Raw genomic sequence first — 13,995 nt, forward strand, 5'->3', positions numbered from 1 at the left:
ACTTTTTGCACCAAAAAACTATTCTGTGTGCTTAATTTATGCACATACTTAAAGACATGGAAAGAAGGTGCTTTTGGGGGGGGATGGGACATCCCCCAGTTAAATCAAAATGTGCATTTAGAAATATAAAAATGTTCATACCACTTATCATACCAGTGATTCCAGGAATATGGTGATCTCTGAATCTGGACTGCAGAGGGCTGCTCTTGCAGGCTGCCACCCCTATGGCAGGTGATGAAATGCATCTTCCTGTTTTTCTTTTAATTTTTGTGTACCTCTTTACTGTCTGCTAACTTAGTACTCATTAAAGGGACACTGCAGAGGCGTAAAAAGAACAAAGCAAAGGTGGTTTTGGAAAACTCTTGTCCAAAGCACAGTTAGTATGATATGCCATCATTGTATACCTTTCCCTCCTCATTGCCATGACTCAGGCTCTCAAGAACTGTTGGTTCATTGTCCCAAACTGTACGGTATTTTCGCACTGTGAACTTTTAAATCTAAGTTTAATGATGAGTAGAACAGTTCCATTCCTGTCCATGCCCAAGACCTGCAAGTGAATTTGCAGTCTTGCCACTGTGAGGTAGCTGCTATTACAGCATAAAGACACAGGGCAACAGTCACCACTATTAAGACTAATTCTCCATATTTTAAGTGAATAGTTTGGCTTATGAGAAAGAACATGAGAGTACAGAGAGACAGAGATTGCGCATTCCTTAGTTTCACCCCATGAACACAAAGGCTCTTGTCCACTGCAAGTGGCAAGATTCTTGTGGGCAAAACATGCTGCAAGAGTTCTGTCCAGCCAAAAAAAAAAAAGGTCTTTGTGTGAAATTAGGTAACTAGCCACTCCTCTGTTTGCATACGGAAATCCCTCATTTGTGTGCAGAAATGCTGCTTGTTTGTGTAACTCCTTGCTCACGCAAAATTTATCTCTTGAAGTTTGTCCTGAAGAGACCTGCTGAGGAGTTACAAATCTCACGTCACCATTACAGTGGAGTGTTGCAGGAAAACTGGCATGCAATCCCAACCAAAACAAACAGGGAATCAGAGAAAACTCTACTCTGCAGCACATTGATATTTTGTATTGTAGTATCCATTTAGCAAACAAACCATGGAAAAGACAGGAACCATGAGACATTTGATACAAAGGGTGTAAAATAGGGCTCAGAGTGGGAGACAGAAATAAAAAGGGAAATGAAGGTCTGGTTTGACTAATTGTGTTCAATCTTCCAGTCAACAAAATGCCCTTCAGACACCGGCAGGCTGCTTCTAAACTTCCCTGTCCCTCCTCCACAATGTCAAACTGAAAGACTTTGAGTCTCAGACTGATACAAAAACTTTCTGCACTGCCCAGCTGTACACTCATCCACTTTAACATAATTTGGTGTCTGACAAATTGTTTTTTTTTTCTTAACCTCCCTGTTTTCAGCTTGCTGCTACATCAGTTTCCTCATTTTCTACATATGGGCTGCTTATGGTCTGTGCTGAATGCAAATAACTCCATAACTTAGGACTTGTTGGACAAGTATTTTTAAGTATTTTTAAGTATTTTTATTGCAACTTATGGAGAAGTAACATAATATGCAGTGAAAATAAACAAAGCACCACATAAAACTGTGTTATCTTCCATGTCAGCAATATTTAGGAAGGAAATAATTTGGAAAGAAAATGTTAGCTTGTATTAGTTAGCATAATGTGTGACTGAAGAAGAGTCAAATAGCCATTTTAGAAACTTGGAAATATTTTACATTTCCAAAAGAAACAGAGCTCTGAATAACAAACCACCGTGTTAATCAGCCCCACTGCAGCAGGAACTTGGGCACCGCAGGGTGACCACTCTTGTGCACAGAGCTGAGGGTATGATTGATAACCTGCGGAACTGGGACAGTGATTTCCAGCAGTGGAGTAGGCAGAGTGCTTCCTGACAGGAAGGACGGATCTTGCTATCCTCCTGGTAGAATAAAAACTTGGAGAAAAGCTGTTGCAAAATCATAACGTCTGTGTGATTGGCACTGTGACTCCAGTGGCTCACAACCTTCTCATGGGCAGCTGCTCTTCCCAGAAGGCGTCCAGGTACATAGGACAGGGAGGCAAACACCCTCTGCCTCTGGCACAGTTGAAAGGAAAACCAGAGGAGCCCAGTTCTTGTGTCAGTCACCAGCATGGGGGGTTCTCCAGCGAGAAATCACCCTGACCAAGGAGATACTTCTTGCCTGCAAACAGCTACAGGACTTCAAGTGAAGAACACTGGACCCGTAGCTGTCTGCATAGCTTTTGTGGCACGTACAATGTCTGTTAAGAAGAAATAGTTTGCAAAGGAAAAGTGGAGTAGATACAAGAAAACATAAGCCTCATATGCATGGAGCTCATATGTCTAAATACGGTATTTTGATGGTGTTTATGGATGTGATGCTGCTTGTCTCTTATAATGAATTTTTTCTTTGTTTCAGGTAGGAATGAATTGATAGCCAGATACATCAAACTTAGAACAGGGAAGACACGGACCAGGAAGCAGGTAAAATAACCCAGTAGGGAAGTATGCATGTCAGTGAATGACAAAACATGGCATTTTTGGCTGCGGTGGCTGTCTGTGCTTTAGCTCTGATGAGATGATGTATTGACTTCACTGTTCAGATTAAATACATGCTGCTCAGAGAATATTTAAAACTCCAGGGTTTTTTATGTTGTGCATCATTTCAGTGGTGGCTTGAGGATGCATTTTTCATTAACTTATGTGCACATGAAGCTATTATCCCCCCCATATTTGGGAAAAAATATTCAATAGTTGAAGCATTGTGCCTTATTTCTCTATAAGGACAATTGCAGATTATAGTGGTAATAATGTAATTATTTTAAGATGGTGAATATGGAACTTCTAAAAGTCCAGCCAGTTTGCCTATGTAACAGAGGTTATGGTCCTTGGATATATGAGGTAAATAAATAAAAACTATCTAGCTAGACTGATTGTAATCATGCTCTCAGCTCATGGGCAGTACTTGCTACAGGATAAAAAAAAAAAAATTAAAAATTCCCCTAAGAGCCTCCAGGCTCTTGATCTGTGACCACAGTAAGATTTCGTTCATCAAGGAGTCAGAATAAACCTCTAACCAGTCTTAAGTCTTTTTCAGATGATCACATAACCATTAACTTATTTCATATGACTAAATAATTTAAAATATCCCCAGTGATCAGCAGCCTCCCAGAAGGCACATAACTGCAGTGGTCCATAACCCTTACACTGTTTCAAAATGCTTCACAGATTCCCCTCACTTTCTCTAACACCAAGTGTGAGACTCCCCTTTGCCCCATCCACACGTGTGACACAGCGAAGGCAAAGGCTCATACACTTGCATGCTACACGTGTTTTGTAGTGCAGGGAAAGGTGATGCTGAGTTGGCACACACAAAGATGGCCTGCTGCCAGCACTCGGATTTAAAGCACTTTGAACTGGGTGATATTTTGCCCTGGGTGGTGTCCTTTGTCAGTTTGGAAGAAAACATATGCACAAGGGATGAAAAAAGACATGAGAGAGGAGAGAAGCTGCAGCACATGGAGAAGGAACAACCAAAAGATTGGCAAAGAAATCTGCAACAAAAAACAGTCCCAAATTCTGATCTACTATGCCCCTGCAAGCTCCTGGAGTTGGGGGTTATGCTGGGATCTTAAAATTGCATCAGGAGTCAAAATGCAGACCTTGGGATTAGATCAATCCTTGATCAGCATATGCTGGCAGAGTTGTGGTGAAACCAAGAGCATTTGGCTATGTTCTTCCTCCATAGCTGTACATCCCTCTATAGCAATTCATAAATCACTTCAGACAGAGTGTTTAGAAAAGTTTGACTGTCATTCTTTTGAGTTTCAACTGAGCAACTAAACATTATGATTGTGCTTCTTGTACAACCTTTAACACCACTAATATCCCACTGAAAGCAAAACAAATGAACACATGTGAAAACTTGGTCTATGTGTTTGACTACAAAATTGCTTAGTAAGCAATAGTATAACTCTGAATTACTGCAAACTTGTTCCTGAGCTGCTTCCCAAGGACGTCTCTGAAGGTGGCCTTCAGGGGCTGTGCTCATTTATGCATTACTGTTTCCTTCCCTGCTGAAAATACTGGCTTTTTGGTATTATTGTCATTGAGTAGGCTCACAGAGGGAGGAAAACAAGCTGCATTTCTCCTTTTCTTTTGCTTTGTTTTTTTCCCAGACAGGAACTGTAACTAACTTAGGAAAAATGTACAGCACCTGGTATGGTATGCCCTTGGTCAAACAAGAATAAGAGATTTCTCTTTAGTGGTTTTTACCATCACTGCAGGTTTTAAGCCTTCACACAGAGGGCTGTAGGTTGCTGAGTACTACATCAGCATCCTGACGATGCTGGGCAGCATCAGGAAACCCTCATCATCAATAGCATGGATGATGAGCTTGAGTAAACAAGAGTGGCAGCCTGGGCCCAGACTCTTCACTGCACAGGCAACAACTTCTGACCAATAACTCGTCTGGTGCAGCGGTGGGTTTACAGAAATTTCTTACCAAAATGTCACGATGATGGGCCGAACCTGGACATCACTCAAGCTGCTGTCAACTTACTGGTCCCCACTTACATGAGGGTTTTGTTGCAGACTTGATGCTGAGATTACTGAGGAAGCCAACACAGGTTCAGGGACCTGTGTTGTGCTGGTATGTTATCATTTGTGCCAGAATGTAAAGCGTATCAGTGCAGTGAAAGCACAGCCTGAGGCTCCTCATTGGAGCTGCAGAACACAGTAAATACTGGATAAAACTTCTTGTTGCCAAGTTATGTCTCGAGTCTGGTGGCAAATGGTCAGAGTGGGCATCTGCATCCCCAGCAGATGGGGTAGGAATCCGGTCGGCTCATCATGCGAGAGCGCAGGGCCTGGCCACGGATGGGATCAGTACCAAAGCACAAGGGCTGTGTCCAACTGCAAACTGTGTCTTGTAGCTGAATGCACAACCTGGTGGGTTACATGGGGGTTTTTTGTTGTTGTTTTCTTTTTCTTTTTCTTTTTTTTTTTGTTGATTTGTTTTGTTTTTTTTGTTAAGTCACTGCAGTGATGACCTGTATTGTTAAACCTCGGTGCTAAGAGCTTGGTATCTGGCTGGGGATGTGGTGTCTTTAACAGCAGAATTTACTGAAGATGCAAATAACTTCCTCCCCTCAGAAAAGTTTGGGGTTTTTTTTAAAGAAAAAAATAGACATTTAAAATTTGATTTGCTTTTTGTTTTTCTTTTGTTTGTTGTTTTTTTTTCCCCCCCTATAAACCTGAACAATGTAGGTGTCTAGTCACATACAGGTCTTAGCAAGAAAGAAAGTTCGAGAAATTCAAGCCGCCATTAAGGTACGTTTGGCTTGCCCAGTTGTAGGGGGCTTTTCATCTCCATGGTTACAGGCTTTTCCTTTGTTTCCTCCCTTCCCCTACCCTGCAGGTGTCTAGTCACATTCAGGTTCTTGCCAGAAGGAAATCTCGTGATTTTCATTCCAAGCTGAAGGTATGCGCTTTTCTGCTTTTGGGCTTGTGGTTGCTATGCCTGTCCCTTCCTCCTCCCCGCGGTGATGGGCGAGCGCCTGGTGCTGCCGTGCCTGTAACCTCGTTTTCCTGCATGTGGTAGCTGTCTGCGTCTCTTTGTGTTTAATCTCCCATTTCTGCACTAGCATCCACATTAAAAACGTCGTTTTAACACTGTCCAAATGCAAAGTGAACTACTCTCTGTAACAGCTCTGCACCTAAACCTGATTTTTAACCCTTTAGTCTTATTTTTCTTTTTTTTTTAACAGTTGAGTGCTAGGAGTGTATTTAAAACACGGGGGTTTTATGCAGTTGTGTAGACGCTTTTTCTTTTTTTGCTTTTTCCAGAGGGGTAATTGGGGTAATTGTTTTCCACTCCCAAATGTTTTTTGTCTGTGCTTTTGAAATGCTATCAAGAATACTTAGAGCAGATTGTTTATTCCAAGTGCAGAGAGCACAGCTTATAAAGATTGCTCTAACTATAAGGTGTTTCTAGAGTACAATCTAGTATCACCTCAAGTTACATATTATTTACAATATTCCCTGAAATTTTATTTTTTAAAGTAAAATATTGACATTTAATCTTTGGAGACCCTCAGTCCTCTTCAGGGAATATTAAGTATTTTCTGTGCTTAATCTGACGTGATGAATTGTACATGTCCTTGTTTTCCCTGCCTTCCATAAAATATATTCTAAGGCTAAAAAGAAACTCTTGGAAATGTTTAATAGGGATTTCTTGGATCGCTTGTATTCTCAAGTTTTCCAGCAGAGATCTTGGGACCCTTTTTGTTTTGTTTTCACATTACTAAAAAGTGGAAGAGGGGATTTTTTTTCTTTTTAATAAAAAGCAAAGGAACTTATAAATCTTTTACTTCCCACCTTTTTTTCTTTTTGTCTGTCTTTTTTTTTCCCCCCAGACGAGAACAAACCACGTTTTTGTTCTAGCTGAAAAGCAAAATGTTTCATAAAGTAATTTCACAATGCTAGGCGGTGAGCACTGCGGATGCTTACCACCATCCTGGAACTGCAGCGTATAAATAACAGCCTGGCTTTGTAACAGGCCTCCTTGACAGAAGCACTGGGGTTTTCGTCCGCAGTGGGCAGCATGCTGGCAAGCTTGTATGGCTGTTGGTGGCTGGCTTTTTAGCTGCACTGGCTGAGCAGTTGGGGTTCGTAAAGAACAACTAAGACAACTTAAAAATACTGCTTTTTAACCAAGGGTGCAATAATACAGAGATATGTAGCATTTTAAGCTTAAATTGTCAATCCTTGATGCCTAAAATTCACTATGTAAATAGGTGACCTTGCTGTCGGAGGTGCTCAGCACCAGCAGCAATCAGGGAGTTTTGTAGGTCTGGTGAAGGCTCAGGGCTACAAAACTCAGGAAACCCACTTAGGTAGCAAGACACAGGCTTAGGAGACTAACACAAACATTGGATTCACTGTTCTAAAATGTTTCCCTTTCTGAATGCCCCAAATAGCACAAAACGTGAAGACACTTATAAAGCAAAAAGTATTTTTAAGTACTTCACACACGGTCTGATTTTTATTGAAGCTTTCCAAAGAAGAAAGCAGCTAGCTAAACCCTAGTAATATTTGAGACCTCTAATCTAGATGTCATTTACAGTAAACAGAGATCCAGAGGGATTTTTTCATTTTAAGGAGTCACTTGAAGCAGGCAATATCTGTTAGGGCAACAAAGTATTTTGTAAGGGCTTCAGACCTTGCTGCCCTTTCCCAGCCATCAGTGGGTTTCAGCACCCCCAGAGCTGAATAGAAAGCGGGGGTGCTGCCATTTTGGTGCAAGGAATTGGTCACTTCAGGAAGAGTTTTCTGCCTCCACCCCACCACTCTGCAGGGGATTTTGCTTTGACTCTCTTCAACGATGCAGTGAGGATAAGAGTGCACACTGGTGACAGAGGTTTGCTGGCCCCTGGCCTTGCTACTCTCCAGGCATCACCAATGGCAAAATCTGCCCAGCCCTTCCTCAGCAGGTCTTGCTAGCCAATGAATCCTGGGCTGTTTCTCTTGCCCCTGCTTCTGGTTACTTGTGCTGTCCCAGGATTTAGCTTCCTGAGGAGCCCCATCACAGTCCTGGGGACTCCTCTGTGGTCCTCAGCCTGAGGGGTGCCCAGAAAGAACGGATGATCAAAGCTTTCCCCATCTCCCTCCTCCTTTTCTTGCCATTATTGGTCTCAGTGAACGAGGTGCCATGTCACTATGTCTACCCCCTCGCATAAGCCCCTTCTGGAGGTTGCAGCCTCCCCCAGCCCATTTTCTCCCCACATGGAAGAGATGAAACTTTGATGCAAGAGGTGCTGGAGAGCCCTCACATTTCATACCTGGGAGCTGAAATTACTCCCTGGAAGTGGGAGAAGCTGCTGGTTTGGGACCTGAGATGGAACCTCACTCCTCCAGGCATTTTGTTACTGCTACTCTGTTTTCTTATTATTCATGTATCAAATCATCTGTACGGTCAGGTGTCCTTTGAAAACTGCCTGAGAAGAACATTACTGATGTGAAAGGAAAATAAGGTGAATACCTTTTGGTACCTACGGGTGCCCATGTTTCAGTGGAGGCCAATTTTTCAACAGCCTGGACTGCCTTGTCAGTCTCCTCAGGAAGATGATGAGCTCTTGTTCTTCTGGAGTAGGTGTTGCCCATGTTTCCTGGTGAAGGGCTGACCAAGAAGAAAGCCAAGGGAAGTACTGCTTCTGACCTGGGCCACTGTCATCCTTTTAGCAATGAGCTGGCGCTTGCAATTACTCTGTAAAGGCTGTGATCGGTGGCAACCCACATGCATCTGATGTCAAGTTTCCTACTTACAACAGTGATGGCAAGTCTCTCTGTGGATTAATGCAGAGATCCTTCATGCCAGTCTGTAGCTACAAATCCAGTCAGCTCTCCCCTGAGGCCATCTCCTTCTCCTGAGTTTCTTTCCCTGCCCTGCCACACATCCTCTCTGCGCACCTCCCGTGCATAGATGAGGCAGGGTATTGCAGAGAAGCTGGTCATTTCCTGTGTGCCAGCACTGCTTTAGTAAAGTAATCACGGGCAGGCGCTTGAGAATTGCAGGTGTACAGCGTGGAGGCTCTTGTGCCCTAGCTGACATCCATTACTAGCGGTTTTCTTCATAATGCCTTTTCTTATCAGTCTTTTGGGATGTGGCTGGTCTGTCCCATTGACCTCAGTTCCTGGTCATACCCTTGGATGAAGGGTATAACAAATAACTCTTATTCCCCAAGTACCTGCTGAGATTATTTTATACCAAGAGATCTTTCTGTCTCACCTTGGTCTGAATCCTGCTCATGACGAACAGATGACTTGGGCAAATCTTCTTGTGTTTATCTTCTGCAGAAATCCAAATGTATGGAAGGATTTCAGAGCTCTCTGCACCCGTGGCATTCGATAGAGTATTACTGGATCTGACATAATAGATTGAAATCTCACTTGCATGCCATATAGTCTTCTTGGTCCAGTAAAATCCCTTTTCTTTGATGATAAGTGCTTACAGTTGCTCTGGACAGATGGATCCTTAGCCTGCAACAAAGAGAAGCTTTGCCTGTAAATGCTATTCCTGCATTTCAAGATCATCAGTAGACAATGTCCTTCCAGGGACATTGTATTTTCCTGCTGTAAAAAAGAACAAAAATGGACAATGTCCTTCCAGGACATTGGATACTTGTATTCTAGAGATTTGGATTTCAGTTTCTTGAGGTTATTAAAATCTGCCTGAAGTTAAGTGAAATTTCATGAAATGGAAAGAGGCTGAGGTACAGCTGTCATTTCCTCTCTTGCAGAGACTGGAGAAGGCAAAGCGGAATTTTTACGCTCCAGGGTTGTATTTCCATGTCAAATGTACCACTCCATAGTGTTAGGTTTCAGCATTTCCCACCTTTGCACTGACAGGGAGCCAAAGTCACCTCTGTCCATTCAGCAGAAAAGATGGATTGGAAGTTGTGCATAAATAGAGAGTAAAGGTCTTCACAGCAGGATATACATCTATTTTAGACTTTCATTTCAGATATTTTTTCACAGTGCAAGATTAATTAGAAAGAGACAAAAAGAAACATTAAAATGCCTACAGTTCACACATATTACATGTTTTAAAATCCATTATTCTACATTCCGCATTGAGGGATAAAAGAAAATATTGTTGTCAATTATAAAATGCTAAAGATAGCTCTATACTTTTTAAATGAACAATGATAAAAGCCTTGAAAAATTCCCTTTGATGTGAATGGAGTCTTCAGCATTTTGAAATACAATAAGATGGATTAATTGCTACTCATTAGGCAGCAAGTTGGGACAGCTTTGAATGCGCATTCTCTTCTTGGCATTAGCTATTGCCTGGCTGAAATAGCCAGCTTTTGTATTTACTCCTGTCTTCTCTAATAATAAGCAAATTGGAGATCAGGGCTAGAAACACTGAAGTGCTCTCTATCTTTTGTCCAGAACAATTGTATATTTTCATGATTTGTTTATCTTTTTTGAGCTACAGCTAATTATTGCAAAGGTTATTTGAATCAATATGAGATCTGAGCAGAAATAACATCTGCAAAATTGCTTATTAGGAATCTATTTTATGTCAGTGTTACTGTAATATCTATTTTGTGAGCAAATTGTCATTTCTTATGTTTTTTTTTTTCTTTACAAGAAAAGTTTTGTATTTTAAATTATTGGTACAGGTTTTAGGGCTTCTTGAATTAATACTGTGTTCTGTTGTGCTTACTTTTCCTCATGCTGTCTTAGATTTTTTTTTTTATTCCCAAAGTCATAGATAACATAGTATCCAAAGCACTAGTTACCATTCTAGGATAACAGTTTTGGGGTTTTTTGGATTTTTTTCTCTGTAGAACTTGTTTGAGCTGATTGATTGAATTATTCTTCTGTTTATGTTGGATTAAAAGAAAGTCAAGCACAAATCCTTTTGTGCTTGTTGTGTAGAACTCTTGTTTAATGTGGGGCTTTTATAGATATTAAGATTTATAATTGGATGATACTGGGGAATTATTATTATCATCTAATTTAACTATGTATTTTGCATTCCAAAACTAATGGGTGAAAAGTAAACCTCAAGGGCCTGATTCATTAAAAGTTATATAGTCTCCTTGCATTAAATTCTTAGCACTTATTATGCCTTCCAAAAACAAAGTGTTTGCAACTGCAGCCAGAAGCAGTTGGCTAAAACAAGAGGTAGATCCTGAACTCCATTACAGTGAGGATATTTTAGGGTTTAGTGAAACTACACTAGATTTCCACTGATTGTATTCTAAATCCACCTTGGTAACATTCATTACAAGTTACGTACCACAGCACAGAGGACTTTTATAAGGGGAGGGGAAGGCATCAGTCTAAGAGTGCAAGTCTGTTACTTACTACAGTGTCATTCTTGGGCAGCAGCAATCCCATCAGAGCTCATAAATTAACTTAGGTCAAGCCAGGGCAGGGCCAGATGGGACCTATCCAAGGAATACCCTAAGCTCCAGCAGGATTTAATGATTCAGTAGGAGATACCGTCCCCCCAAGCTTCTGCCGAACCTCAGCACGGGACTCTGCAGCACGTTGGGCCAAACTTAGTTTATGTGCATCAGCATAAACCTCATTGACCCAAAAGGATTATTCCATATTTGCACAGCAGCACAAGTGAGAGCAAACCCAAACCCCCTCTGTCTTGGACAAGATAGAAAATCAAAGTCTTAAACTATTTGCAGTCATTAAAAATCCCGCAACGTTCCTGTTTAGAGTAGGGGTGTTAACCCATTTGTCCTGGCCAAATTCCAACCTGGGTAATTACTGTAATCTGCCTGTTTAAATTACCCCTGCCGTTTTAATTGGATATATTACTTCTCTTGCTGCCTAAACTGTGATGTAATACCATTGTGTGTTATTAATCAGTTACCAAGTTTCGTCCCAGAAGCGGCTATGTTGCAGTGATAGGTAGAAAGACTCATTCCCTCCTGGTTACAAGTGCTCTCCATTATGGCATAAAAAAACCCTCCAACATATACTTGTTTTTTAAGGTGGTAGTCAAGCTAATATTTCAATTGAAATAAGCAGCTTTAAAATGTGGCTTTCCCGTTTGTTTTTTAAGACTATGAAGTCTTCCTGATTATAAAGGCATAGGTTACCACCTTGCAGCTCTCAAAAACGTTCCTGGAGATGAAGGTGCTCTTTTGCCAATGGAAGTCTTACGAATTTGTATTTGATTTTGAATTTAATTTCTTCCATGTTTGAATGTGAAGTTACAGTTATTTTGAGAAAAAATCATCTTCCAACTATATGGAGGTTCCTAAGCCTACAAAAGGTGAAACTTCCGTTGACCTGTGTTGGCCTGAGTCTGTTGATGTCAGTGGAGCTGGCAGATTTGTCACCACTGGAGAATTTTCTAGGAGTCATTGAAACTCCTCAAGACTAGCCCTATTGCAAGGGCTGTATTTCTGACTGGTCACCCTAAATATTTTTGCTTTCTTTCCATCCTCCTGAAAATGTAATTGGTCAAAGAGGGTGATATGGCTGGCCACCACAAAATGCAGAACATTCTAGGATGAAAAACAGTAATTGGCAAGAACAAAGGCACACCCCTTCTCAAGTCATGAAATGAAAGATGTTTTCTGCCTCCAAAAATCCCTGTCACTGCTAAAGGCACCTAAGAGCTCCACGGGACAGTCTAAGTCCCTCCTTCTGTGAACAGAAGGTCTTGAAGGAAGTGTAAATCTTTTGAGTTTTTCTTTAATTAATCTATTATGGTAGGATTTACCTGCCATAACTTGCCATCTAGAAGTTAGGTGTCCCAGCTCCTATTCTTGGGCAGCAATAGCATGGCATAAAGCAATGCACTCCAGTTGGTTTGGGTGCCTGGAAGGAAGAAATACATCGTCTCCTGTAGGCGCTCTGAGCCAGTGAACTGGTGGTGGTTATACGGGGAAAGCCGCACGTTGAAGGAACGACCGGGTTTTATTCACACACCTGCCCCCCACCGCAGAGCAGCAGGGCAGAAGCTGCTCGGCAGGAGCACTGCCAGCTGTGTCGAGGTGGTCCTGAGGCGTAGGTGTGGGTCAGAGAGCAGTGCCCGGTGCTGCTGCGCAGGGGGGAGCGCAGGTGAGTCTGCAGGTGTCGGTGCCGCGGCAGGCAGCACTGCAGCAGACAGCGCGGCAGGCTCGCATCCCGCGAGGTGCGGAGGGGTGCGTGGCTGGAGCAGCTACTCCCCTGCTCCACCTGCCGCTCTCCCTCTGTGGGCTGCATCCCACAGAGGCGCCCGCAGGGACTCCTTGTACAGCTCAGGGAAACAAGCTCAGCTACAAACCCCTTCATTCAGCATAAGCAGCTTTCACACAGGGAGGTGGGGGTCTCTCTTCCGCACACACCCCCACCCCCGGGTTTTGCTGTCAGGGTTTTTTTCTTCTTTTCTTCTTTTTTTTTTTTTCCTTTTAATGAATCAGTCCCTAGGTGAAAATAATGCATTTGTTTAAAGCTGATATTTAATGTTGAGCAAACTGCTCTTCCTTTGTTTCTTACTATTTTGTTCATATTTTGCTAAGAATCTGCTATTCTACACAAGCATTTTAATAAACTGTTTGTTGTTGTATCCAGGTAACAAGCATGGTAAGTATTTTAACTAAACCAAGTATTATGTACCTTAGCTGTGCTTGGCAGAATTTTTGGCTAGCTTTTCCTGTACTTTCAGCCTGTGCTGTTTCTCAAGGAGCTATTCAAAGAAGGAAACTGCTTACCTATAGTACTACTACATACAAGCTTTAGAGGGAGCATATGTGCAGTTATATATCATGTATAAGAGCATGCATCTCTTGCCAGCATGCTTGCTACTTTGCTTGTAAAATAAAACCAGAAAAAATCCTCCCAAAAAATCCTTGCCTAATACTGCTTGTGTTCCTTCATTCTAAGTCACGTACCTAAATATTAGCACTTATTAATATAGTACTTCTGGATGAGGAACCCCACTTTACCAGATAGTAACAGTCTGTTGTTTACTTATGTTACCTGACCTATGATATCCACTTAGTTAATTCTGTTGTGTTAAGAGGCTTTCCTTTTCTGTTCTGTGACCATACATGATTGGCAGTGACTAGGACTCCAAGCGCTGCTCTAATACAAGTAATCAATAACAACCCATCTTTTCTTAAACTTGTTCCTGTATGCTTGAAAACAGCAGAATTTTCTGGCTGATTGTTTTCTTTGGGAACACTGTAAACCAGTAAAATACTGCAATTGGAAGTTTAAAATGTTATTTTTTTGCGATCTAACTTCTAAAATACTTGTTGTAAAACAGAATCCAAAGCGTTTCTAAACCTGTAAGCATGAAGAAAAACCCCTGTCTTTGTTTGCGAGTCAGTCACAGTTTCTGTTCTCATTTTACAGTGTAATACGAAAGGCAAACTTCTCTTAGATCTAAATGATAGAGCTCAAATCTCAGTGCTCCCTGTCCTGCAGGCAGAGCCTTAGCA

The 13,995-nt window shown here is 41.7% G+C and overlaps 1 protein-coding gene across 2 annotated transcripts in view; it reads left to right on the top strand.

The window, feature by feature from the left end:
* The window catches only part of TEAD1 (TEA domain transcription factor 1), a 152,578-nt gene that overhangs the window by 108,676 nt on the left and 29,907 nt on the right, over positions 1–13,995 (top strand). The window contains exons 2-4 of one of the 2 annotated variants that reach the window (XM_084264047.1): positions 2,455–2,515; positions 5,451–5,513; positions 13,124–13,135. In XM_084264047.1, coding sequence (XP_084120173.1) covers positions 2,455–2,515; positions 5,451–5,513; positions 13,124–13,135 — 136 coding nt within the window. The remainder of the gene's footprint in view (positions 1–2,454; positions 2,516–5,450; positions 5,514–13,123; positions 13,136–13,995) is intronic. The other variant, XM_084264048.1, reaches the window with a different exon arrangement.

Source organism: Gallinula chloropus (genome assembly GCF_964237585.1).
Source record: "Gallinula chloropus genome assembly, chromosome: 4".
Classification (NCBI taxonomy): domain Eukaryota; kingdom Metazoa; phylum Chordata; class Aves; order Gruiformes; family Rallidae; genus Gallinula; species Gallinula chloropus.